We start from the raw sequence: 27,005 nt of genomic DNA on the forward strand, positions 1-27,005 counted from the left end.
TAAGAAAAAAAAATATGAAAGAACAAATTCAGCAATTAGTAGAAAGTCTTGAAAAAAGCGGAAACAACTACAATACATTGATAAACACATTAGACATATTATTAAAAATTCAGTACGAAAAACAGATTAATAAATCTATTCAAGAATTTTATGATGTCACATTGAGACTTGTTAGGGAAACAGATTGTATAAAATCTCAGAAAAAGTTTCTTTGTTACATCTGCATATTAAAATTTATATCTAAGCATATGAGCTTCTCTCTTAAAGAATTGATCTTAGAAGACTGTTTAATTAATTTTTACAAAATCAAATGTAACATAATTAAAGATCAAATCCATGAAATTGTTTTCAATGTTACATGCTCAAATCTTTCAGAATTTTATATAATTATGGATATTTGGAGGAATTTTTTTACTAAAATAAATGGGGATAAAAATGAATTTGAATCATTAACTGAACTAATTTTATATGTCTGTTATCATATGCAATATAGAAGTGAACTTAATCACCAATTAAACGAAATAATCTATAAAATAATTCAGAATTTTTCGGAGATTTATGAAAGTGACAGTTCTATTTTCTTAATAAATTCGTTTGTTTCAAAATTAGAATATTCGCAAAATTTATTTTTCCCGTTATTTTTGGACTGCAACAATTTTGGAGAACAGACAAGTAGACTTATCGGAAATATGATGAGATTCTTTGAAAGTAATATAAATATAAAAGTATTTGTTTTTACCCTGAGGATTCCTAATTTTATCGAACATTTGGTTTTTAATGGTTTTATTTCCCATTATAGAGAATTTACCACTTCATTAATTCGAGGTATTACTAGTAAAGATTTTGAAATAAGAAAAAGTACAAGGTTTATATTGGAAAAGTTTGAAACATTATTATTGGAAAATAATTTAAACACTTTTGATCAGATTGATAAGCACAAACGTTTAAATAATATCAAGTCATTTATTTGTATCTTGGATTGCTTTGAAAATTTCAGTATTCACTTACTAAAAACTAATTGGGAAAAATTTGAAAAACTTTTGTATGATCTCCAAAATTCAAGAAATGAATGGTGGATAGATTGCTTATTAGAGATTGGGCTTAACCACGAAAATTTGAATGTTCGAAGGTTTGTTGCTTTTAATACGATTAATTATGTAGTTAGAAGCGACGAAAGTCTACCAAGTTGGATTAAACGTCATACATTTTTTAATATATATTTAAGATATATCGTTTCAGTACTTAACAACAAAATCAGTCTTCAGATAGAAGAACTTTTTTTAAAATTCATTTATTGCATACTAAAGGTTAAATCAGAGTGGATTGGTGAATACATAGACTATATAATCTATAATATAAAGGCTTTTACGCCAATTAGAGTTTTAATTTACCCTTTGAGAATTGGGGTAAATAATTTGTATCTTTCCGATAACTCAGGGAGTCAAACAGAATCTAATATAACTAAAATTAAAAGTTATTTTTGCAATGCCTATTCATGTAATATTAAAACAAATTTAAGGAGAGATATTACTCAAAAATATTCATTTGAAGACGATAAAAAGTTCAAAGAATCAATTATAGTTCCAAAAGAATTGTTTAAAAAAGTTCTTGATATTTCGATACCAATAATTAAATTTGTTCCAATATTATTAAGGCGTGAAGTTTATTCTAAGTGGTTAGAAATCATCTTAAATTACTTTATTTGTAATGAATTCTCTGAGGAGGAATTAATTACAAATTTTATTTTTTTCTTGGGGATAATTCCTGAATATTTGTTTTACACATATGAAATTAATAAACTAATCTACAATAATATTATAAAGTACAAATTGGTCATTGATTCGAGTTTTGATCCAGAATCATTAATAAAAATATCAAAAAGATGGTTTGATGTACTTCATATAGGAGTCGGTTTTGGGAGACTTAAAAAAATCTTTGGATCTTTTAGCGAAATTAATTTAATAATGAAAAGCCACGTTATATTTGTTTCTTCATATTACAACTATGAAGAGATTAATCATTTAAATAATGAAATAAATAACAAAATATTAGAGATTTTGGAAAAAATAAAAATTTTATTTGAAAATATCGAAGAAAACCATTCGATTGATATAGATTTGCTATGGCTTGACATTCATTTATTATCTATATTAAAAGACAATTCCTATGATTTTTACTTAAAAAAATTATGGGATTGGTGCATTTTAGCAATAAGTGATATTGGCAGGTTTTTGACCAAAATAAAATCAAATATTAATTCACAAATTTCATTTGCGATGATTTTAAAGTGTTTAATATATTTGCAAAATCTCGGAAAAAAAACATCAATACAGAAAATTTTTGATCTTGTTAATAATTTATTGTTAATAAACAATGGCATATTATCAAAAATGTTCATGAACAACCAAAATTTAATAATTTGGGATAGAATTAGAAGGGTCTGTTTCTTATATGATATTATTGACACGCACTCTTTAAACAATGATAATTATTGCATAATACAATCATCACTGTTAACACCAGGTTTTCCAGTAAGTTACTCAAGTAAATGTAATGGAATTATTAAGGAAAATAGACTAATTCAATTATTCCCTGCAAACTATCGTGATTTATTAAATCTTATATCTCAATTAAAGTTTCAGTTCATTAATTTAATTATTTCAAAAAACAACGATAAAATTTCCAGTTTAGTTGGAAATGATGTTTATTCTTATTTTGTAAACTTTAAATCTTCAACTGATCGTTTTTCATATACCAAAGGATCTTATTTAGATTGGTTCACACACATTACAAAAATATTGATTTATGAGATTGAAAATTCTGGATGTAATAGTTTTTATCTCTGGTTGTTAGTAGAACAATTGCTGAGTTTGGTTTGTACTGAAAATAATCATCAATTTGAAGAAAGCTTCACTTGTGAATTTTTTAACAAAATATTTCTATTGATTATTAAAAATTGTGACGAATTGATAGATAATGGAATTTATAGAAATCATTTATTCAGAATTTTTAATTCAATTTTAACAAAAAAAGAATACTTAATCTTATTTGAAAAATATCAATTATTAGAAAAGGTGGCTAATCATTTTTATGGTAATATCAAATTAAACAACGGAAATATACGATTATTTATTTTCCCGTTATTAGATTTTATCAAGAGTTATGTTGAAAGTTGTAATGAAGAAGTTTTTGAAGAAATTCTCAAAAACTCTGAAAACATTGGTTTAACTCAATCAAAAACTTTTAATAATATTTTTTTATTTGCAAACATTTTAGTCGAATTGATTACTTTTGAAGAACAAGGGTTAATCGATGGGTGCAAAATTAGGTTTCAGGAATTTTCTAAAGATAACATTGGAATAAGTGAAATGATTAATATTTATAGAAGATGTAAGATTTATGAGGACAACAGTAGTTTTATAAGACATGTAACAATTATTTATCTATCTAATATGATCGAAAATTCAATTAAAAATAAAAAATATTTGTTAATAAAATTCGTTTCATTAACTATTATTTTGTTAACTAAAAAATTAGAAGCTGCAATCCCAAAATCAGTTGAAAATGAATTGTTTCCAACCAATACTCAAGTAAATAAAGTAGATTTAAATATTCCAAATAATTGGTTAATTAATGAAACAGAAATTAGTTTTAAAAATGCAAAAAAATTTCCTCCTTTACCAAATAGTAATCATCATAAACTACTAATTAATATTTGGCAATCACTCTGTTGTTTAGTAAATATATTGAATTTAAGTGAAGACCAGTTTACTAATTATTTGATTGGGGTTTACTTTAAACATCTACAATATTTATATACACCAGATGTTAGGCAATATATTGACATGTTTGGTTGCAATATTGTCACATTTTTTCCAAAAAAATGCATTGGGCATATCATTAAAGGTCTTTCAAACAACATAAACAATCACACGCAAGTCATATATTCTTATCTTTGTATTTCGAGTTATTTAATACATTTTTTGAAAGATATCACTCCTTTTCCATTGAAAAATGGTTCCGAAATGGAAAAAATAAGTGATGTTTTTATTCTTGAAGGAGAAATATGGATAAAATTAACTAGTGAATTCCTTGATGAATATATTTTATTCTTTAATTTATTTGTCAGCTATTCTATATCTAATTCATCTCTCTTGAGGAATATCGTTTTATTTACTTTATTCGACGCATATAATAATAATTACGTTTTTGAACTTGTTCAAAAATCTTTTGAAAACAATTATTATTCAGATACTGAAGCCATTGATTCTTTAGCAAATGTATTGAAGAATGCTTTCCAAATTGAAGACATTAATACTAAAGCTGATACGATTAGAAATTCAATATACTATGTTAATAATAAACTGAATGCATCGAAAAAGATATTTTTAATTAACTTGTTTATTTTAGAAGATTCAAAGTATATAAGAACTGTACTTCATAATATTTTCAACAATAAAGACATATTAAAGATGCTAAAATATTTATCATTAGCTTGGACCATTTGGAAACCAATTAAATATTGCACAGTAGAAAATATTATTCCACAAGATAATATAATTGAGTTCTCAGATCAAAAAGAATCTCAAAATTTCTTTAACTGTTCTTCATGCTTAGATTTTATATTAAGCAAATTAGATGGTAACATTTTCATAGATGAAGTAAGTTTTGAAAAGGAACTACTTGCAGTTCAAGACAAACATGAAACATACATATTGAATTCTCACTTAATATTTGGAGATTTGAGGCCTTCATGGAGCCTTTACTACTTGCTAAAAAAAATAATTTCCGAGGAGATGAGTGGATACTACACCCAAGAGAACAATAAAGAGAAAGAAGATTCAAACGCAGTAGAAATTCAGAGTTCACACAACTACCAGCTAAAGTTCGAACCTTTAAATTACACTAACCCCATCTCTGGTGAGCCCAGATCAAAAAGACAGGGTCACCGGTCATTAGACAGAACAGAGTTGATAGTAATAGGGAGTCTTGTAGACAAAATCCCAAATATAGCGGGAATCACCAGAACTTGTGAAATTTTTCGTGCAAAAGAATTGCTGCTGAGCAACAAAAAAGTTATAAACGACCCTATTTTCAAGCAAATATCAGTTACAGCAGAGAAGTGGTTGCCAATAAACGAATTAGAACCTAAAAAGATTAAAGAATATGTCCATAACAAGCGAATAGAAGGATACAAAATATTTGGATTAGAACAAACATCTTCAAGCACCAACATTAAAGAATGCATCTTCCCAAAAAAATCAGTGTTAATTTTAGGAAAAGAGAAAGAGGGCATACCTTCCGACATTGTTTCAATTGTAGACCAATGCATCGAAATCCCTCAATATGGGATAATCAGATCGCTTAATGTACATGTATCAGCTTCAATCTTTATATACGAGTACACGACTCAATTTATGGAAGGCTAATCGATTGCTTAATTTTTTTTCTTACTACATTCGGCTTCACAGTATTCACCGATTAAACCAGCAAAACTGGCCTCGGGCGAAAATGTCTGGACAGCCCTAGATACATAGGAAACTGCAGGAGATGACCCCATAGTTGCAATGGGGAAACCAACTTTGGACATGATCTCTACATCATTCTCACCATCACCCAAATATGCTACTTGATGGAACTTCAGTTTAAGTTTTTTCAGAATGAGTTTGGCGCCATGAAGTTTTGAAGCATTTTGAGGAATAATTTCCAGCATGTTTGGTACTGATCTGTAGATCTTGCAGCCATACATTTTAACGAATGTTTCTAAATGCTCTCTCAGATACAATAACACGTTGGGGCTCTCCACAATAACAATTTTAAATATTCCCTTAATTTTTTCGCCTTCTCTTGGTTCCAAAAACTTGGACAAATTAACCCCTTTATGGACCATACTGTCTATTTCTTGGTTCATATACTCTTTCATGTTCTCACCTTCAAAACCATCGACATATAAACCACTAGAATTTTCGATTGCAATATTTAAAAGGCGAAGCGAATCAGCAGGTTCATCATCTTTATCTTCATTATTCGAAATCTTAACATATTGAGAATTCCCATTTTTGCTAGATTCAAATCTTAATGTTTTCCCATTTGAGACTGCAAACTTTTTAACATATTTAATAATTTCTAATGCATCTGCCGAACTGATTCTCGTTTCGTACAAAACATCCTTAATACCACCTGGACCAAAAACGAGAGCACCATTGTAATACACACCTGGGAATCCGGTAAAAACTGGGTTTTTAAGACCATTAGTAATAAACTTCATTGAACTCGTGAATGATTTACCAGTAGCCGGGAAGAATTGGATATTTGATGAAAGAATATTTCCGAATATGATTGAATTCGATTCAGCAATAAAATTTGAGCCAACTACAGCCAATGATCCATCCAAATCAGAAATGATACAATTGAAAGAGCAGTTATATCTCCTTCGCTCTTTCTTTGCACGAAGGTTTCTAAAGCCAGATATATTGAGACTAGCGATTTCAAATGGCAAAATTAGCGGAGTTTCTGTTAAATTTACACTTGTAGAATTAAATATCTCCCCAAAAATGCGATCTTGATCAAATTCGGTACTATTTGCGTTGTTATTTTCCAGAATAACATCCTGAGATCTCACATCTCCGATTAGAGCAAAGATAAAAAGAGTGGTTGAAAGCAGGGTCTTTTTGATCATTCTAGATAAAGATAAATTACTTCAGAAATGAATAAGTGATGAAAATCTTGATTGTGTCTCACAGATGATTTGTGTCTTTAAGGGGGGCGTATTTTTATCCATATTGAGACAATTTGAGTAAATTTAATTTTCTTTAAAAAGTTATTAAAAACCCGCATTAATATTACATGCCAATTACATAATTGCAAATTAACACGAGATCCTTCGTTTTTGATATTTTTCCGTCTTTTTCAATGCAAAGTTTAATACTTTCCCATTCTTTTTCACTTATAAATATGTATTTTCCTTTGTCTGTAAGCACTCCGTCTATAATTCCTTGCTCCTCAAGTTGGCGAATTCTAGAAATGACGTCTTCTATACTTATCCTAAATTCAGCACTTAAGTTGTTGATATCTGCAATCTTTTCCGAGGTTATTGCATTTAAGAAGTTCCTTAAAGACGTATATTCGCTATTCAAGCCTTCATCTTCAAATTCAAATTCATTTCCAGCTTCACTAATATCCATTTCAAACTTCCATCTTTCGTATTGTTTTTGTTCTTGTAAAAGAGCTTTGTTCTTTTCAACAAGCCTTTCAAGAACTTTTTTGTTAATCTTTTCTTCATAAAGCTTTTGTTTAACTTCTTTAAGTTTTTTTTTAGCTTCATTCGCCTCTCTTCTCTGTTTCCTTGCTTGTTTAGCGTTAATCAATTGCTTATTTGCAAGCTCCTCATTTCTAATTTTTTTTCTTAAATTATTATTGAGCTTTTGGCCTACTAATAAATTGATTTTGCTTTCAATATCATTATTTGGTGTGCTAATTTCGTTTTGAACTGATTTAAAATCTTTGTTTCGTATCCACTTAGTAATATAATAATTAAAAATTAAAAAAAATAAAATAGAGGAAATTATCAAGAAATAGTCCTTTCTATTCAAGGAAAAAATAATTTTTTTAAGCAGTTGCTCATTCATATATTGATCTTGAAAGTATATTTAGTTCATAGGGATAATTAACTCAATATTTGTGATACCGGTTTTTTTTTCAAAATTGACGTGTTAAGATTGGCGCTACCAAGGTGTGCACACACAAATAATCTACTTACTCAAAATGAGAACTCCGAACTTGAGTTATATTAAGCAATATGCATCTAAATAAAAATATAAACGTAAGTAAAGGTGTAAAGTTCCGGTATCACCGTTTTTCAAAGCTTTGGCATAGCGAAGTAATCTTTAAAACAGTAGTGGTGACACTATTGATAGTAATAAATATTATATTACTGGCATATACATCAATAAAATTTGGACAAAGCAAATATGATGATGTTTTTACTTTATTCGGATGGATGTTTTTGCTATTATATTGTGGATTTCTGATTGATATTGAATCTTCCAGAAGTTTAAAGATTTGTCTTTCAATCATAATTTTGATAAATTTTGTGTGTATTGAAAGAAATATTTTAATCATTGGAATCACAATTGACTTTCTAAACTTGGGAGTTCTCTGGTCTATTTTCAAGTGTGGAGAAATAGATCTTGATTCAAAAGAGTCTTATGAAGATGAGTATATTTTACCATTGATTGACAATAGTAAGAAATTATTAAATGTATATTATGAACTTTGGCGAAGAAATACGTATGGAGGAATCAAAAGTTATAATGGCCTAATTGTAACTAGATGCGTAATGATGTCTTGTATGTACCTTTGCATTTTATTATTCAATACAGTAGATAAATATACTAATTTTAACAAGAACAAATTGACAGAAATGCAAAATATCATCTATTTAAGAAGTACAAAAATTATGTTGAAAAGTGAATCTATTGATAAAATATTCCAAATAAACGGAGTTAGTGGTGTAGTTGTAATACAAATCATGATAATTACCTTAACTGTGCTACTAAAATCATTTTTATCAAAGTCTGTTAATTTAATTATTGCACTAAAAGATGTATGTTTATCATTTTTAAAAAGCAGTGAGGTAGGCGATGAAGAAGTAAAACAAATATTGGAATTTAATAGCTGCGAAACCAATAGAAAACAAAATTTAGATATTGAACCTAGTAAACAGAATATTTTCATGAATCGGAGTAAATTATTTAATGGTTTTATATTTTTTTTCTCAGTATTTCTATTTGGTATGGTAACATACGAAAACCATGAATTTGACATAATTTCAAGAATGTTTTTAATGGAGCAATATCAAACAATAGTGCTATGTATCTTATTGCCATTATTTGGCTTGCTTACTGAAATTTCTATGTTCAGAGATTGCTGTTGGTACTTTCTTTTCTCATGGGTTGTTTATAATTTCAATATTTGTTTAGATGATTCAATGGTAAGGAGTACCATAAATTTACTTTCAGGAATACTTTTCAATATATCGGCAATCTTATTTGTTTTTAATCAAATAAAAGACACAAACTATCACAGTAAAATTCAGGAATATACTCTTACAAGTTATATTTTCCACAAGATATGTTATTTTCTGGGTTTTAGTATCTCGAAGAAAGTTTTTTCAATCCAGGAAAATAACATAAAAAATATATCTATATTCATAATAAATATTATAATAATTTCTAATTTATGTTTTCTCCTTTATGCTAGTTTAACCCAGGATACAGTTTCTAAGCAAGATTACGATAATGAAATTGAATGGGATGTAGTATATTAATTATAACAGTGCTGACAAATTTCTTAATATAACGTTTAAAGTATTGCATGAACAAGATATCATGAGAATAAATAAAAAAGATATGACAAATAGCCATATACTCCAAATAAGGAAGAAGTAGCTTGCGTTTACATTTTTGCTACCAAGAAATGACACTCTTTCAATTCCTAATCTTTTTTTTGAATTAAAATCTTCTGCCGGCCACATGTTTTCAATCATTTTAATTTCATAATTACCCTTTTTTAATTGATGTGGTATTTGCCCCCAAACCATTTTGAAGCTGGGAAGCCAAGCACCATGCATCCATATTCTGTAATGTATGTCCGTAGTTTTTATCCACATCATTTTGTCGTATGGAATTGCAAACATAGAAAAATCATTTTTCAATGATAATTGGTCAATCTCAACGTTTATCAATTCTTTTTCGCCATTTTCTTTTAATAAATATATTTCAAATTTGTCATTAAAAAACGTAATAGATGATAGTCCACATGGTATCAAAGGTATTTCTCTTGTTTTTTCATCAATTTCATTCGTTGGAATTTTATTTATATAGTTATCTAGAGTATCACCTCTAACTTGACGTAAATAACTCATTGTTTTTGCTGTCCCACAAGAAAAACCAGGGAAGATTTCTGAAGGCCTGCTTTGAACAAATGATCGGAAATTCTGGTAAAAATTTTCTATATATATATTTAAGTTAACTGGACCATTAATATCGTTTTCTACGCTAAAAAGTAAACTAGTTGTGTTTTTTTGTATTGGCTCGCTAATATATTCTACAAATGAGTTACTTTTATAGTTAAAATAGAAAAATGCTGCGAATACTGCGTGAAATATGCTCCCAATTAAGAACAAAATAACTGCAATTTTTGGAGAAAACAGAGATTTTCCAGGACTCCAAATTTTCATATTCTGTTGTACAAATGAGTCTAAAATTTCATCAACTTTTTTTTCGCCTTTTCTTAAATTTTGTATCCAAATTAAGTTTGATAGTTCGTGTCTGTAGTAGTTTGAGTTCATTTTTTAATAAGAAGATTCTTTCACATACAATAAATATAAATAAGTTATACAGACCTTCAATTCATATATTTTTAATATTTCTTTTCATTTTCTAATGTGCCTGATTAATAATCCGGTATTCTCTTCAGACGCAAAGATAAAGTTTCTGCCCTCAAAAAAAAGAAAAAAAAAATCCTATGGAATTTAAAGTGAATCTAAAATATTTATAGGTAAGTACTTTAGTTTCTTCTATTTGATTAGTTGTTATGGCAGACTAGAGAATATACTTACGTTGTTAGAAATTTCTAAAATAAAGAATTGTTTGTAAGCAATCCTATTTGTAAATTAGTGTATACATGGTTGTCCATGATAGAATAAATGTTACTAGGCATGTAGCGACATTTTCTATGATAATTTCTGTTGGGTCTAAAATTCTCTCCGGTATGTCGAGCAAATTAAGGTAAGTGGTTCCAATAAATACCAGCCCTAGCACTGCGGAAATAAGTACAGTTACGCCCTTAAATCCAAATATTCCACATACTACGCCAAAAAGAAACGCACAAATCTGAAGAATCCAATAGGTGACAAGAGAAGCTTCGTCCTAAAATTTTTTGTTTTTGACCAAATATTAATTAAATCAAACTTACCTTAGTCCATTCAAATGTCGTATCTGCATTAATCGCCTTTGTAAAAAGAGAAAAATTTCTGTTGTTTCTAATAATATCACGGATTTTTTCAACTAGTTTGAGCCTATTAGTTGTCATTGTTCAAATGGCTCTATTTCTATACCTAAAAATTCAATTCCAGAAAAATTTAATTTGTTATATTGCCGCGTTGTTTGGGTACTTTATTGTAATACAACCATTGACATAAAGCCATGAAATAATGGATTTTACGATTTTTAATGATTCGTCATGACTTGAGGAGTATATGTTTTTAGATGAGCCATATGGATAATAAACAAATTGCTCGGATACTTTTTTTCCCCCAGCAAATTTTTGAAAGAATTCGACAAGCTCATTTCTAACATCAAAAAGCTTCTTTCCATTACAAAAAAATGAACTGATTAATATAAGTGGGTTGCATCCCCTCCAATCAATAATATTCTTAAATTCTAAGTTGAATTGATTCAACTGTATTTTGATAACTTCCGGGTAAATTGCATAAACCTTGTCATATCTTATTTTTTCCATAACTGTTGCAACTCTTTTAGAAATTAACTTTTGACAAATCTTCAAAATGTCTGATGGATGCTCTAAAAGTTCAATCGAAATATCCCTGATAGATAAATGCGGATCTGCAACCTTTAAAATTTCATTTATGAGTTCATTTTCTTTATATATATTAGACAGTTTTGTTTTATCAATGAAAATAGTTAATTCATCATATGAATCTTCTAATGGGTTTCGAATGTGATTTTTATTCTTAAAACAATTCAAATAACATGATTTTGGTGGGACAACCATAACATCACCATAATCAATTCTTAGGCCCAAATAATATTTAATAAGCTTCTTTACAAGCTTATTATTTTTCTCTATTAAAGAGGAAATGTGTTCTTGTAGATTACTTCTTTCAAGTCTACCTAATTTATTATGATCACTCCCAACTGAGATATTATCTTTATTATTGTGGCCGGCTTTGTATATATTTTTTATACATTCTAACGAGACTTCATTAGATTTGAAAATTTCTCTCGAAATAAAATTATTTGTAACTTCACATGATAGAAGAGCGTTTACAATTTTAAATAGTTTTTCTTCTACAAATTCATACTTGATAAAAGTTGATGCGATAAATACTAAAGTTATGGAGAAGCTTTCGATAAATTTATCCAATTTCAGATTTTCATTATTTGGATTAATTATTTTTTTTTGATCGTTGACAGATGAAACTCGACTTAAGAGTTTATTACTGATTGTTGAGCTTGGGAAGAAAACAAATCTATGTTGAAATTCCCTTGATTCAATGACCAAATCGGACATCTTGTTCCATAACTGTGAGTCAGATGGTAAAATCAAAGGTGCAAGTTTTGAACATTCCAACCCAAAACATTTTTTAATTGGAATAACATTTTTCTCGTTTAATATTGAAAAGGAGTTTGAAGGATGATAAAATACAATTTCTGGTTCTTGATATGGCCATTTTACAGTTAATATGATTCCAACTAAGTCACCCCCACTCATCTTAAATACTCAGATTATTTATATGTATATCTAAATAAAGGTTTTATAACTCAAAAATCACGGATAAGAGAAAATAACCTGAATAATAACTTATCTCGAGGTTAACTTTATTAAACACTGTGGTATAAGCTAAATTCAAGACTTAAATGGCCTTCAATCATTGTATTCCTAATTTTTCAGTGGATGACTTTTGCTCCAAAAATAAAGAAAAAGATACCGCTTTGGCGAAAAAACAAAGTATTTTAGTTCAAAAAAGAAATACCAGAAATATCCAAAAATTTCAGAAAGTTGATTATTGTCAAGAAAATTGTATAAAAGTTAATATTCAAAGTAATATATATATATATATATATAAATATATAAATTCATATTTTGTGTGCTTTATGTTATTTTTTATTTTTTATATTAAGAAAAAATGGATGAAAACAGTAACTTTCCACTAATATTAAACCAATTCCCTGAATATGAACATGAGGGAGTAAACACAAAAATTGTTGCATTAATATTCTCGAACAAAATTCAATTGATCTTGAACGAAACAGAAACTTTTGGATCAATTTTACACGCTTCTACAGATGAAGCAGGTATTATTTACGATGTTAGAATTCTTTTAGGCGACAGAAATGACGAGATATCAAAACTATATTCGAGGAAACTACTAGAATTATTTCGAAATAAAGGGTATGTTAAAAACAGCCTGCTACTACTTACTTCGATTAGGAAGCACTCTATTGAACATTTAAGAGGCGTTTTAAAGCATATAGATAATATCATTGCTTAGATTCAAATGGGGGTATTTGCCTGCGGCATGTTGGGCATTCTAGTTTAACATTCATCCATTGTTTAAGACATTTTTGGTGGAATATGTGATCACATGGAGTACAAACTGCGCATAGTTCGTGATCAAAGTCATTAAATATAGAAACATTGACCATGCAAATCACACAAAGTCTATTTGTATGTCTTTTATTGCTATTAAAACTGGTTAATTCGATTTCCTCAAACCCTGAAGATTGTGTATTTGAAGTATCTGGAATAAATTCGACTTTAGATCCAATCATTACCTCAGTTTTTAATTCATTAATTGTGGGAATATTTACTTCGAGTGAGTCTTCTTCAATTGAAATTTCATTGCAAATGTTTTTGTCCGTTAATCTGAAGTAATTATACGGTTTTGGTCTGAGTATCTTCGGAATTAAACACTTTGGCCCAAATTTTAATTGAAAAAAGTAAATCATCATTTGGATTGAAGCTATTGAAAGTATAAAAATTGACATTAGAGTCGAATTTTTTGTTGAAATTGGTATAACATTTAGATATTGAAATAATGGAGTGTTGAATATTGAGTTAGAATACCCCCAAATGTAAATAGGAACGAACGCCTTACCAATTAGGGATGTTAATATGAAATGTGGGTGAAGTGGCAGAGATGAACTTGTTGAATTGTTAGTACTAAAAAAAGCATCGTTTATAATTTGAGGAATTAAAAAAAAGAAAAGTGACAGATAAAAACAATATGGTATCGACTGAGTAATTATTCTTACTTTCTTATTTGTGGTTGCTGTCACAATGTTAAATACTTCACTTGGATCACATATCCTGAATAATAAAATGAAGAAAAATACTATTCCGAATAAAAATAAATAAAGCCTTCTATAGAATTGTGCTGTAATTGTAGGCATTTCAATTATAGGTGTATTTTGTAAATAATTTGACTTCCAAATCCAAAATAAATACTTTATTTCTATGAAAAAAATATGTATCCATTTAAAAAGTATCATAAGTGTAAATGATGAAAACAGTAGTGAAGGCAAAGCAAATGAACAATATAAAATAAACACGCTCTCCAATAAATCTAAAATAATTTGCATAGTTAAACAAGAAATTGACGTATTGTTTACGTAGTTTGATCCAATGGTTGGTGAGTTACTATGCACTAGTTGCGTTACACTTCCTCTAATTTCCATAAGCACCTTTAAATTATATAGGAATGAGAAATGGATAATATTTAATCTGAACAAACTCATCGAAAATGGTGAACCTTTTAAAGTCACCTCAAAGTTACAATCCAAGGATTTTATTACATATTCCATTTTATCAAATACAATTCCTTTCTCGTTTACAGAACTACCTCTAAAATGATATTTTTCACTTTTTCTCTCCGGAAATATTTGATTGAATAAGTTAGTGTCATCTGAAATATCAATTTCCAAAATACAATTAGTCGAATTCGAATTTAGGATTTTTTTTGTGGGAACTTCATTTACTTTGCCTCGAAAAACCATATTTGAGTCGTCTTCAGTTACAACTTTTTCAAAATTCCAACTGTAAAATTTTCCATTTTCGTCCAATTGAATGATTAAAGAGATCCATGCAGATTTTGACGCAGTACTTGACTTTGTCCAATCAAGCTGCCATCTTGAATTCCCATAGATAGCTGGCATTGATCTGTATTCAGTATATAGACCATCTTTAATACGAATTCTTTCGTCGTAATTAAGTATATCGGTGTTCATCTGAAATTCACCGAAATAGTAAACAGATGAAGAAACAGTCGAACTGACCACAAAAGACCCATTACCTTCAAATTTATTTTGAAAAACTAAAATTAATATTACAAAAAAAAGAAAAAATGTAAAAAATAAATTTCTTGAATTTCTTTCAGCTGAAAAGTTTGGGATTGATAGTTCAAGGCTATTAATTTGATCAAATATTGATGCATAGAATTCATTGGCCCCTGGCCTTGAGCTATTACTTTCCATATCTAATTTGAGAAAAAATACATAATTAGAAGTTAAATTTTATCTCTGAAGGTATTTAATAACAATAATGATTTTTATTCAATGATTTGTCTTAGAATTAATACGAAAATAAATAAATGTTATTTTTTATTACTCCCAGATTTTTATAGTTCCATCCCAGCCGCAAGAAGCAATGCGTGAAGGGAAAGCAGGGTGCCACTGGCAACCTATGCTTACCCCTTCATGAGCATTAATACTTCTGAAATTTTTTGTAGTTTTCCAATCCCAAAAATGAAGCTTTCCGTTAATGTCACCGGATATTAGATATTGCCCATCTGGGCTGATATCGCATTGAATTGCATACCCTGAGTTCTTTAGCCCAGTGAAGCGCTTTTTTGTACATCTATAATTGGCATATGTATCATAAACTAAAATTTTGTTATCCATGCTTTGGCAAGCCAGATATTGTCCATCAGAATGCAATGTAACATACGGCATCGATTGCATTAATGGGTCAGCAATGTGCTTTACTACAATTGGTATACCGTAGTCCCAAACAAACATTTTTTTATCATCCGAAGTTGTAACAAACTTCTTGCCGTCTTCACAAAAAGTAACTGTATTGACCGCTCCTTGATGTTCATTATATTCCTGTACAACTTCATTTGCCCTCGTATCGTATTGAATTGCTTTTTTGTTACTAAAACCAACAATAATGCTGTATTCATTCTTTGGATGGACAGAAACACAGTAGGGTGTCTTGCCATTTGAATTTTTCCACCTAATTTTTCCATATTCAGCATCCCAGAATAATATTTGCTTGTCATATCCACAGCTATAGAAACTTTTACAGTCTCTTTTCCCACTTGAAAATTGAATATCTCTTACTGCATTTTTGTGTCCATGATAGATATAGGTGCACTTATTATCAGAGTTCCAAATTTTTATTTGTGAGTCTAATCCTGCAGACAATAATAAGTGCCCAGTTTTTGGAATAAACCTGATAGCCTGAACTCCCATAGAATGAGCCTTTAACACTTTAATAAGCCTCTTTGGAGCACAACATTGTTCATTGGGAAGTCTTTCTTTAATTTCATTGGGAGAGATAATCCAAGATCTATTTTGATAATCAGTGAGATCCTTACCAAGAAACGTGCTCAAAAATTGTTCTTCATCTTTTGATGAATCATCAGTATCCGATCCCTGAATCTCGTCATTCGCAGCACTTTCCAGAGTATTAATTCTATTCTCCTCAACAAATTGATTTTTAGCACTTTCTGATGCAAATTCTTCTTTTTGATCATCTTTCCACGGGCCTAAATATTTATACCTACATTTTCTTGATGAAAGCCTTGGTTTTTTTTCGCCTATATACATGTTTGCGCTCTCAAAATTAATTCCTTGTTTTTGATTAGATTTATTTTGTCTATCTACACTTTTTAAGCTGTAATTCTTATTTTGAGAGTTATAGTTTAGATCGAATGCAGTTGACGAGCAAGAGAAAGAACATATTTGTTGATTAGGAATTACTTCATTTAAACCGTTATCATTAATTATATCTTCACCTAATTCGGGCGCAGAGCTTTTTTGTATAATCTGGCCAATATTGATTGAATCATCTCTTTCAAATAAAACCATTAATATAGTTCAACTTTATTGTCAGAACGAAAATGATCGAGGGCGCTAGCGCTTATAACATGCCATATTCCTAACTCCACACAAATGATAAGAAATTAAGGACGGATAAAAGATACAATTCGTTCGCTTGGATAATATTATGCAATCTTTTCCTGATTTTTAAGAAATCAAGCTAACAAAAATTGAGAAAAAATATTTTTGAAGGAGTAGATAATGAAAAATGAAACACCCAGAAAATGAAGATCAAACAGGAAAAAAGGAAATGGAAGTGAAACCAGAGGCAAAAAAAAATATATATTCAAGTAATGAAAGCTTTGAATGCAAACCGACTGATTATGTTGATTTCCAAAGTAATGAGAAAAACTGTAGCAATTCCGAAAAAATCACAGGAGAGTGTAATTTAACTAGTAAGACAGACAAAACACAAATAGAAGATTCAACCATTGCACTATATAGCTCAAGTAATAATAATAATCATCATGGTTCATTGGAGTTAATAAATGAAAAAGGTGATACTTGTTTTAAAGGAGAAGACTTGGAGTTAAGTAAAGATAATTCTATCATTTTCAACTCTGAAAAATTTAAATTCCTAAGTTTGAATGAAACTAAATTAAATAATTTTGATGAAGATTTTCATCGCCATCAAAATACATCTGAGATGCCTTCTGATATTAAAACGGTTGTTTTGGAAAAATCGGAAAAATGCAGTGAAACTGTTAACTCTCGTCAAATAAATCAATCGAATTTTGAAGATTCAAATCATCTAATTGAAAAAAAAGATAATAAAATATTCAGATCCGCTCAAAAATTTGATGAAACTAATTATTCGAAAGAAATCCTTGTCTATCATAAAAATTCTGAAAAAATATTTGGCAATGATTCAATGAAAAGAAGAGAAGAAATTAAAGAGTTACTAGATAATATTAGCTTATTAAAAAGTAGATCTAGCCAGAATAATATTAATATAGTAACAAAATTATTAAATTCAAAAGGAGTTTACAATGGAATGCTAACAGAATTGCCATTGTATGAAGAGTTATTAAAATACCTACTTGAAAAACGTAATTTAAGTGAGGAGAGGTTCGAATCTAATGATTTTGAAGATAATGAGTTATTATTTGATCAGTTTGATGACAATTTTGGAACTTTAGTGAACAGAAAAAAAAATAATATAGAAATTTATTCTAAAAGAAGAACAGTATTCGAAGGTATTGTAGATTTTGCAGTAAAGAGAATTTGTATTGACAAATATTGTGTTAATCAATTAGAAAGACCTAAACTAAATTATGAGTGCGTGCTTCTAAAGCCTTTGAATGCTTACCTGGAATTATTTAATCGAGATAGTATCGTTTTTTTTGAAGATACAATAGTCCATGACGAATATCTCAAAACCAGCTTAATTCCTTTTCAAGCCAATAATAAGTCTTTATATTTATCTAATGCAAGCTTAAATTATAAAATAGATAAAGTTAAGAAAGAAATAGACATAGTATCAGGTTGCTTGATTGATAAAGAATGGAAAATATTTGAAAAAAGCATAGAAGAGTTTAAAGTTTTAATAAAGAATTTAGAAAAGAATGGCTTTAATTTGCTTAAAAAAAATTCATATAGTTATTTTCAGGATAAAAGTTTTGGTGGAAGATTTAACGAAGTTAAATTAAATGGCAGCTTAAAAAACCTAGATTTGAATGATATTTCAATTGTTAAAGTAAGTTTAGGAAGTGGAATCAGATACCTTAAAGAAAGTTTGAATGATGAACTATGCAAAAAATTAGAAGTGATTGAACGCAGATTAGATTCTTTAAACAAGTTTCTTTTGCTTAGAGAAGAGAGTAACGAAGAATTGAATGGTGAAACGATTTTGAGCAAATTGCAAAATTTAGAAAATATGTTACAAACTATCATCCCCAAATCCCATTTAGTTGCAGATAATTTTCAAACAAAAATAAAGATGGAGAACAGTTTATTAAATGGGTTTGTAATAGGTGATATTCGGAAATCAGACCTAAAGAAGATATCAAATCTTGTAAAATCTAAAGTCTCATCATACGCAGGAAGAAGAAGTTCAAAATATGAAACTGAACGATGTAATAATGAAATTAATGAAACTGAATCATATAAAACTGCCGAAAATGAACAAATTAATTCATTGTTAAAAGAGCTAGATACAATAGGAAATAAAGAGTCTATTTTTTGTTTTGATGATTTTCCAGTCATAACAGCTAGATTAATTGAAAAAGAAAGTATTATTGAATTTTTTCTCTCCACAATTGAAAGATTTGAAAGATTTAAGAGTATGCACATAGAAAACCAAATTAACTTAGAAAAAATTCAAGGAATCACGAGCATCTTATTAGATACCATGAAAGCAAATATTAAAAAATTTGATTAATTAAGCATTAACAATATCTATAGCTAATTTAGAAGAAACCGTAAGAAAATTTTAAATGTCTTTTATAATTCAATCACAATATTCAGAAGCATTGGATGATTTTTTAAGAACATTACTTTGAAAACTTTCCTCTAATGGAGTATAATAGCCGATATTACTTGAAGAGTTATTGAACCTAGGATATCCAATATATGTGATATGTAAATTTCCACATATTGACATAAATTTCGATTCCCAATTAATCCCGTTTATAATTATTAGAAATATCTTTAAAGATAATATCGAGCAACTCAAGTGATTAATAATTACTGATATGCAAATTACACTATTCAAATCTGAAAGTGTAATATTACGAAAGCTGGTATTATTAAAGTGAATTAAACAGCCAATAATACTTACAATAGAATAAATTATGTAAAATACAGGAACTTGGATATAAGCTGTAACAATACCAATATTTGCAAAAAAAAATATCTCTAAAACTCCCAAAATTTCATTATTTAAACAGAATAAATTGATTGACCCAATCAAAATTTGTAATAATATAAAGTAAATCATCAATTTATGAAAGGGAAAGATTCTAATATAGATATTTATCAATTGCTCTTCATCTATATTGAAGAATAAGTTGCTCCATATATTCATCCTTAAGGTATAAGCAGTTTGAATAGCTTTTTATTGTTAATTTGTTCAGAGTTATTGTCTACATAAAACGTTATTTATATAACATTTTTGCATATTTTAATATAATATTTTTATGTGAGGAGGGAAAGTTACATGTAAATTAATAAATTTTGAAAATATTTTATCAATTTATTATAAATTTTATAATCAACTCATGCCATTAATAATACTTAAATACTTGAAATATGTAGTGTTTTCATTTTTTCACGAAATATGGGCACTTATTACTGGTGAAAAGCAAAGTTTTAGCATATTTTTTAAATTTCATTATTTCTTAATTAACTCATGAAAAAGTAATCATCGACCTGCTCGTATATTTTCTATTTTTAAATATTCGTTTTCTTAAATAAATTTAATAACTGAATATAAGTTAGAAACGCAGAAGATTTTACAAACAGTTTGAAAAATTTCATCGAGTTTTAACCTGATATTTCAGTAGTTTGGTTCAAAATAACTATTTGTATTAATATTGTCATTATATTTTATATTCACTTTAATTGGTCTCATTTTTTTTAATGATCTGTAAAGTAACAGTACCAAACAAACAAGTTAAAGAAGCGTCTTTTTAGTTAACTATTGAGCCCTTGATTACCTATGAAAAAAAATATATTACAGAACTTAGAAAGATAAGAATCTCAATAACTTTCGGAAATATTTTATTAATGAATACCCAAGCAAATCTAAATATTAGATAAGAATCTAAGAAATGTATTTTGTAGCACTTAATAATCAATAAAACTCAGTAAATAAACAATCAAATAATCCATTACTGATCTGCACACAAAATTAATTCGCGTTAATAATTTTGTATTTTGTATATATTAGAACCCTATTTAAAATCCATTTTTTTTTTTATGATAACTTATAATCATTGAACCTTAAATTTTTCAAACATTTTGGCTGTATACTATTGAATTCATCTCAACATATATTAATAAGGTAGATAGAAAATGCATTTAATACTAAAAAAAAACAATCTATAAAAATAGTATTCATTTTCAGCTTAACTTCATATATTTATTTGACAAACTGAATTTGATTTTCCTTGAAAAAGTTTCATCAGCAATTGAGCGGGTATATGTGAGATAGATCATAGAAATTGTCGGTAAATAAAAGGATTGGGATAGAAAATAAGGATCCAAACGTACATACCACCACTGTATAATTGCTGAAAATAAATTAAATAGTTGTTGCTATTTATAAAAATTCGAATATTTAGTTTAGTTTCTTTTTAAATAATAAAGGGATACAAATAATGGCAAATAAATGGAGAATGTTAAATTCTAACAAAAATCCAGAGTCATTGAGTGTATTTAGTGGCCTAAATATCGATTTGGAGACATATTGCAAGGAAATAGATGGTAAACTTGCCAATATTTCCTGGGTAAAGTCAGTTTCGGAATCTTTTGGATGCCGACCTTGTTACTTAATGTTTGGGGGGGTATCCATATTGGTTCTAATAGTGAGTATGGGTTATGCTGGAGCACTGATTTGTAACTTAGTTGGTTTTATTTACCCTGCATATATGAGTTTCAAGGCACTAGAAACACCAGGGAAGTTGGATGACAAACAGTGGCTCACTTACTGGGTAGTTTATGCCATATTTAACATTCTAGAAGTTTTCATCGACATTATACTCTTCTGGATGCCATTTTACTACTTATTCAAGCTCTGTTTTCTATTCTGGCTATTTTTGCCTCAAACAACAGGAGCTGTAATGTTGTATAATAATATTTTTCGACCATTGCTGATCAGGTTTGAAAAAAAAATAGATATCACAATTGAGAATGTTTTGGATGTATCAAACTCAGCGAGGCTTGTCGCCCAACGATATTCAAAAAAACTACTAGAGGGCTCTGAAAAAATAGAGTAATAATTTATTAAAAAAGATAGATACTATTGTTTGTATTTAACAGGAAAATCTTGTTTAGTTGAATTTCCATTTATTAATCTTTATTACTTTTTTTAATCGTTTATCAGGTATACTAAGTAACAATAATGGCGCCAATATTGTGGGGACAAATTAACACCCTATATTAAGAATTAGGAATCAGAATTTATAAAAAGAGATATTAATAACTTTGCTTAAAAAATCCAGATGATGGTGGAATCATTATCATAAACAACTTGATCGTGGATTATTGTTAATAAAGTTCCAGCTCTGCTGGGTTTACACAAATAATTACTGAAAATATGATTGAAAAATATCCAAACTTAAGTAATGAAAGAATTAATATAGAGAATCCCATTGAATTATTAGAAAATGAATTTACCTCAGAAAAAAAAAGCTTAGGCAACGAATCAAACAAGTACATTGGAAAAGAATTTCACGGAGTCATTCCATTTGAATATAATAATGGATATGGATATTTACATACAAGACTAAAGTGGATTTTGGACAATAATGAAATAAATGGCCAATTTAAAAATGAAATTTACTCTTTTCTTGAAACTCTTGGCGAACTGAGAGTTTTGGGAGTATATAATGAACCGTACAAAAGATATCGGAGAGCATTTGATACCTTTTCAATGAAATTTGATTCTTGTGATGACTACAATGAAAACATAATTGGTGATTTACGTTACCAGTGTTATCAGAGTTCTGCATCCGGTAGAAAAGAACTAAAAATTATTGATAGATTTATTAAAGAATGGAGTAAGCGTGATCGAGAAAACAAACTATTACATTCATATAGGGGTGCAATGTCAGAATGGCTGAATAGAAGTGAGCTCGGTGCGAATAAAATGGAATCACAAATGAATAATAGAGAAGATGTTTTCAAAGAGATTTTAGATTCTTTAAAAGATGTAAATAACCTCTTACAACAGTCACAAATATTATCTTTTCTATCCCCGTCATATATTTCAGAAAGACTATTTCCATTTATGGTAGGGCAAACTAATAATTCAACTGGAGCTCTATCATGCGGGATTTTTGGAGAGACAATTAGATCCGAAACACCTAATCTAGGTGGTTCTCTTTCTTCTATTGAATTGGGGACTGAAAATGTTGTAGAAGAAGATGTTGCTATTTTAATCGAGGGAAGACCAAGCTCTTTAAGAACAGAGCCTGTTTTGGAAGCTATTCAAAAAAGCAATGAAAATTCACTTAGTGTGAATACAAACAAAAACGAGTCAGTTATGAATTGGATAAAAGGTGGTTTTAACAGAAAACAGGATTCTTATGGAAAGCCGGAACTGATTTATGATAGCATTCACAAAGAAATGAAAAAAAAAATATTATCAGATAGAGAAAAAATTTTATCTCAGAGACTGGGCCAAAAGTTGTGTGATATTGAGAAGAACGTTTCAACTCCCTCTATATTGAATAAGGACCTTATTATAAAAGAATATTTTAGAAACTACCTTTCAGTTTACAAAATCTTTATTTCTATGAGGGAAAGTTTATATAAACAACGTAAATATTATAAAACTATTCCCACAATTGGTTCTATTAAATATAAGAGACAGGGGATTGAGCTCGAAGAAGTACGAACCAGACAATTTCAAAGCATTTACAACGATGGAATTTTTTCTGAACCAGCTAGTAAGGTCCGTAGAGTCTTAATCTACAGGAGTGAATGGAAGCGCCCTCCGATGTACTTATTAATTACACACAGAGGAAGGCATTGCAGAGGAAATAATCCACTAGCCAAAGAAGATAATATTAATTACGATATTGACACAGATGAAGAATGGGAAGAACAATTTGGTGGTGAGGATGTTGAAAACATCGATGATGTGCCTGATGTCTGTGAAGAAGACGATGACAATGATGCAGTTGCTTCAGGATGGTTAGTTCCGGACGGTTGCTTTCAGTCAGATGAACTATTGGATGAATTCACAATTGAGAATTCGATAAACGATAACGGCACAAATATTGTAAACCTATTTTCTATTTCATCTCAATATCCGTCCCCAGTTGTAATTTCATTTCTTAATCATTCAAGTATTGATTTTGGGGTTGGAATTTCAATTCCGAATGAAGAATATGTCAATTCTATACTAAAAGGCTATTTAATACATTTTACACAAGATTTTAGTTGTATATATAATAAGACAGACTTATCTGGATATTTGAGTATTACACCAGATGAGTCAAAATCTTTGATCTCGTCAAATACTTCAGAGATTTTAAGTAAAAAGAAAAGTGTTCTTGACCTGCAGTTAAAGCAAGATTTATCTTACTTTATTCATGGAAAATGGGCATCAATCAGAAAAATAATCGAAGAATTTTTTGAAGTGTACAACTATAAAGATATTAAAAAGGCCTCGGTTATTCACTTTATTAAAGAAAATGTACGAAAGGCAAAACTTGAAGGAGATGTAAGGTCTAGGTGGTATGTAAACGAAAACAATACAAGTCTTGAATTAGATTTTAGAAAATTATCTGAATTATTGTTACAGAGAAAAGGAGAAGAAAAAAATCTTTTAAGTAAAGTGGAGCCCACAAAAATAAGGCAGAATCGAGCATACTTACAATCAGATACCTCCCCAAATCTTAAATCACAGGCACAATTTCCTGAAAACTCCCAAAATTCAAATTCTAATGGAAAGGGAAAACTGCCGAGCTCCTGCAAATATTTGAGTGACGCTGACCCAGAATATCCTGTAAATTACAAAATTGTTTCAGAGGATAATGAGAACGGTAACATCAATTCACAATTTGGCATTAAAATGACTGGTGGAACATTAAATTTTATTTCATCTTCTCAAGGAAGTGAGCAGCCAAGCTTCAGGGGGCAAGCAATTGAAAAGGAAACGCATACAAGGACAGCTCATAATAATAAAAAGAGAAAATGTTCAACTCCAATAAGGATTGCGTCCAAAAGTCATTCTGACTGCTCAACTAACCAAGAAAAAAAGAAAAATGGAATCGATGGGCTTGATAGTATTAAAACAAGTACTCCGGATAGTAAAAGCTATGCGCATTTATACAACAATTCACTAATTACACACTTCTTCCCGCCCAAAATAAAAGACTGAATGTAGTTCTTCATGTTGAGCATTAGATAAAGTTTTTTTTTCTACGTATTGCTATAGGAAATTTTATACCTTGGTTATCTTTACCCAAACCCTCTCCCTGTCTCCACCCCATTTTTTCAAGTAGCTTTTTACCTATTTCAAAGTTAATTTCGGTTTCCTGAGTTGGAACATTTTTTTCCGTCAAAGGTGATTTCTCTTCAGGCCAGTGCGTAATGTAAACATTTGGTGATGCAGGATTGTACTCCAGATCTGAAAGGCCATCATTTTTATCTATGAATTGAACATCTAGATCCTTTTTATCGTAGTTTATGTTATTACACTTTATTAATGAGTCAATAAATACATTCCATGTGTCCGGCTCTTTTATGGCAGAAATTGTTTCAAAGCCAAAATTTGCTGCTGATTCAGTATCTAGGTTGTTTTTTTTTAAAGCTGGAGGTGGGAGTCCAAAATAAAGATCATCCATAGTTGAATTTATTCATTTCGTGTAATATAGTTATGAGTGAAATATCAACTAGTTATTAAAATTGGTTCTGCGCCTAGTTTCGTTTGAGGTACAATAAAGTAATTACTGCGAAAATATTCATCATCTGATTTATAATTATCAATACAAATTAGATTTGTTAGAATATTTGATTTCAATAAATTTATGGCATTAACTACAATTAGAAAAAGTGACCATCACTACTGTTCAAATGAAAATAATAAAGCAGGATTATTTTTTGAAACAGGTAGGAACAATGTTGATAAAGTTGTTGAGTATTTTTGGGGGTATTTGGAAAGTGAATTATCTGTTGAGAGAAATTCGGGGGTTTACATACTTTTAAAATCAGCATTGTTTTCATTATCAAAAGTTGTTTCAGAAAGCCTTGCAATAAACTCTCCAGAACTAATTACAGAAATCACCGCAGCAAGAGAAATTTTAATGTTGAGCTTAAGTAATGAAAAAGTTTTATACAGGCTTGTTTCTGAGTATGGAACAACGAACATTTCAATTGCCCCAATATGTAGAATTTTTGAATCCAAAATATTGAGGCTACTATTCGAAAGTTGCGATTCGGATGAATCGCAAGTTGTATTTTTGAAAGGTATAATAACCGAAAAAACAAATAACTTTGTTAATAAAATAGTTTTTGGAATACAAAAGATGGTTAACTTATCACTATCCATATTTGTCAAGGACAGAATGACCATATTAACATTTGGATATAGCGAAATTGTTGAAATGGTACTCGAAAATGCATGGATAAATTTTGATAAACACTATAATTTATTAGTTGTTATACCAAGCGAAGCAAAACAAGCAAATATCGAATCTTCAGTACGAAATGGCTTATATTCATACCATTACAAGAAGGTAAATGAATGGAAAAACAGACTGATTAACAAAGGGGTTAGTATTACTATATTATCTATGGATACAATTTATAATGCAATGAATATTGTAGACTTTGTATTATTGAATGTAGAGTGTGTACTTGAAAATGGATCAGCTATTGCGATTTCCGGGACTGCGACAATATCTTCTATTGCCAAAAGAATTTTCAATAAGCCAGTCTATATTGTTACTCACGCGACAAAGTTCACAAATTTATTGCCTTTTAATATGAATATAAATAATATTTTATCTGATATTACGTACCAGAATCATCAGCTAAACAGTAGCCCAATTACTTCTATTGTAGATATATCAGAAAACTCTTATATTTCAATGATATTTACAGATATTGGTGCAATGACACCTCAAAACGTTTCATTAGAAACTAGGCAATTCATTTAAACAGAGACATTAAAAACTTGTTTTAGATTTTATAGTAGAAAATATATAAAAAGAAACTAGGAAAATTCTATGTTATAATCAATTTTTTTATTCCATATCTTTAATGAAAAAATAACAGCAAAAAAAATTTGCAAAATTAATGTGATTGAATATAGAAATACTTAATTGTTACTAGAAAATTAGTTTAAATTATTGGTGTGATTTTTTACCCAGCTTTAGAAGATGTGTACAATATTTTCTACCAAACACACAATAAAATCGCTTAACT

The 27,005-nt window shown here is 29.0% G+C and overlaps 16 protein-coding genes across 16 annotated transcripts; 7 read left to right on the forward strand and 9 right to left on the reverse strand.

The window, feature by feature from the left end:
- Positions 1 to 14: 14 nt before the first annotated feature.
- Positions 15 to 5,429, forward strand: cubi_00166 (tRNA ribose methylase TRM3p; the record flags this gene model as incomplete). The annotated part of the gene is made up of 1 exon (XM_029017180.1): positions 15 to 5,429. One exon carries the CDS (start codon positions 15 to 17, stop codon positions 5,427 to 5,429), a length of 5,415 nt encoding a protein of 1,804 aa, XP_028875759.1.
- An 8-nt stretch (positions 5,430 to 5,437) lies between these two features.
- cubi_00167 (haloacid dehalogenase family-like protein) lies at positions 5,438 to 6,679 on the reverse strand (the record flags this gene model as incomplete). The annotated part of the gene is made up of 1 exon (XM_029017181.1): positions 5,438 to 6,679. The coding sequence occupies one exon, from the start codon at positions 6,677 to 6,679 to the stop codon at positions 5,438 to 5,440; it is 1,242 nt and encodes a 413-aa protein (XP_028875760.1).
- Positions 6,680 to 6,842: 163 nt separating this feature from the next.
- cubi_00168 (uncharacterized protein) lies at positions 6,843 to 7,628 on the reverse strand (the record flags this gene model as incomplete). Its single annotated transcript, XM_029017182.1, has 1 exon — positions 6,843 to 7,628. One exon carries the CDS (start codon positions 7,626 to 7,628, stop codon positions 6,843 to 6,845), a length of 786 nt encoding a protein of 261 aa, XP_028875761.1.
- A 170-nt stretch (positions 7,629 to 7,798) lies between these two features.
- cubi_00169 (uncharacterized protein) lies at positions 7,799 to 9,328 on the forward strand (the record flags this gene model as incomplete). Its single annotated transcript, XM_029017183.1, has 1 exon — positions 7,799 to 9,328. One exon carries the CDS (start codon positions 7,799 to 7,801, stop codon positions 9,326 to 9,328), a length of 1,530 nt encoding a protein of 509 aa, XP_028875762.1.
- Positions 9,329 to 10,351, reverse strand: cubi_00170 (uncharacterized protein; the record flags this gene model as incomplete). The annotated part of the gene is made up of 1 exon (XM_029017184.1): positions 9,329 to 10,351. One exon carries the CDS (start codon positions 10,349 to 10,351, stop codon positions 9,329 to 9,331), a length of 1,023 nt encoding a protein of 340 aa, XP_028875763.1.
- Positions 10,352 to 10,664: 313 nt separating this feature from the next.
- cubi_00171 (Rab5-interacting protein) lies at positions 10,665 to 11,094 on the reverse strand (the record flags this gene model as incomplete). Its single annotated transcript, XM_029017185.1, has 2 exons — positions 10,665 to 10,931; positions 10,978 to 11,094. 2 exons carry the CDS (start codon positions 11,092 to 11,094, stop codon positions 10,665 to 10,667), a joined length of 384 nt encoding a protein of 127 aa, XP_028875764.1.
- Positions 11,095 to 11,151: 57 nt separating this feature from the next.
- cubi_00172 (uncharacterized protein) lies at positions 11,152 to 12,516 on the reverse strand (the record flags this gene model as incomplete). Its single annotated transcript, XM_029017186.1, has 1 exon — positions 11,152 to 12,516. The coding sequence occupies one exon, from the start codon at positions 12,514 to 12,516 to the stop codon at positions 11,152 to 11,154; it is 1,365 nt and encodes a 454-aa protein (XP_028875765.1).
- Positions 12,517 to 12,931: 415 nt separating this feature from the next.
- On the forward strand, positions 12,932 to 13,284 carry cubi_00173 (uncharacterized protein; the record flags this gene model as incomplete). Its single annotated transcript, XM_029017187.1, has 2 exons — positions 12,932 to 13,197; positions 13,281 to 13,284. The coding sequence occupies 2 exons, from the start codon at positions 12,932 to 12,934 to the stop codon at positions 13,282 to 13,284; spliced, it is 270 nt and encodes an 89-aa protein (XP_028875766.1).
- Positions 13,285 to 13,286: 2 nt separating this feature from the next.
- On the reverse strand, positions 13,287 to 15,278 carry cubi_00174 (ring-H2 finger domain-containing protein; the record flags this gene model as incomplete). Its single annotated transcript, XM_029017188.1, has 1 exon — positions 13,287 to 15,278. One exon carries the CDS (start codon positions 15,276 to 15,278, stop codon positions 13,287 to 13,289), a length of 1,992 nt encoding a protein of 663 aa, XP_028875767.1.
- Positions 15,279 to 15,407: 129 nt separating this feature from the next.
- On the reverse strand, positions 15,408 to 16,895 carry cubi_00175 (transducin WD-40 repeat-containing protein; the record flags this gene model as incomplete). The annotated part of the gene is made up of 1 exon (XM_029017189.1): positions 15,408 to 16,895. One exon carries the CDS (start codon positions 16,893 to 16,895, stop codon positions 15,408 to 15,410), a length of 1,488 nt encoding a protein of 495 aa, XP_028875768.1.
- Positions 16,896 to 17,115: 220 nt separating this feature from the next.
- cubi_00176 (uncharacterized protein) lies at positions 17,116 to 19,287 on the forward strand (the record flags this gene model as incomplete). The annotated part of the gene is made up of 1 exon (XM_029017190.1): positions 17,116 to 19,287. One exon carries the CDS (start codon positions 17,116 to 17,118, stop codon positions 19,285 to 19,287), a length of 2,172 nt encoding a protein of 723 aa, XP_028875769.1.
- A 69-nt stretch (positions 19,288 to 19,356) lies between these two features.
- Positions 19,357 to 19,932, reverse strand: cubi_00177 (transmembrane domain-containing protein; the record flags this gene model as incomplete). Its single annotated transcript, XM_029017191.1, has 1 exon — positions 19,357 to 19,932. One exon carries the CDS (start codon positions 19,930 to 19,932, stop codon positions 19,357 to 19,359), a length of 576 nt encoding a protein of 191 aa, XP_028875770.1.
- A 1,294-nt stretch (positions 19,933 to 21,226) lies between these two features.
- On the forward strand, positions 21,227 to 21,844 carry cubi_00178 (TB2 DP1 HVA22 family integral membrane protein; the record flags this gene model as incomplete). Its single annotated transcript, XM_029017192.1, has 1 exon — positions 21,227 to 21,844. The coding sequence occupies one exon, from the start codon at positions 21,227 to 21,229 to the stop codon at positions 21,842 to 21,844; it is 618 nt and encodes a 205-aa protein (XP_028875771.1).
- Positions 21,845 to 22,164: 320 nt separating this feature from the next.
- cubi_00179 (uncharacterized protein) lies at positions 22,165 to 24,957 on the forward strand (the record flags this gene model as incomplete). The annotated part of the gene is made up of 1 exon (XM_029017193.1): positions 22,165 to 24,957. One exon carries the CDS (start codon positions 22,165 to 22,167, stop codon positions 24,955 to 24,957), a length of 2,793 nt encoding a protein of 930 aa, XP_028875772.1.
- Positions 24,958 to 24,979: 22 nt separating this feature from the next.
- On the reverse strand, positions 24,980 to 25,423 carry cubi_00180 (G-patch domain-containing protein; the record flags this gene model as incomplete). Its single annotated transcript, XM_029017194.1, has 1 exon — positions 24,980 to 25,423. One exon carries the CDS (start codon positions 25,421 to 25,423, stop codon positions 24,980 to 24,982), a length of 444 nt encoding a protein of 147 aa, XP_028875773.1.
- Positions 25,424 to 25,606: 183 nt separating this feature from the next.
- On the forward strand, positions 25,607 to 26,737 carry cubi_00181 (translation initiation factor EIF-2B alpha subunit; the record flags this gene model as incomplete). The annotated part of the gene is made up of 1 exon (XM_029017195.1): positions 25,607 to 26,737. The coding sequence occupies one exon, from the start codon at positions 25,607 to 25,609 to the stop codon at positions 26,735 to 26,737; it is 1,131 nt and encodes a 376-aa protein (XP_028875774.1).
- Positions 26,738 to 27,005: the final 268 nt, after the last annotated feature.

Source organism: Cryptosporidium ubiquitum, assembly GCF_001865345.1.
Source record: "Cryptosporidium ubiquitum isolate 39726 chromosome Unknown contig_11, whole genome shotgun sequence".
Taxonomy (NCBI): domain Eukaryota; phylum Apicomplexa; class Conoidasida; order Eucoccidiorida; family Cryptosporidiidae; genus Cryptosporidium; species Cryptosporidium ubiquitum.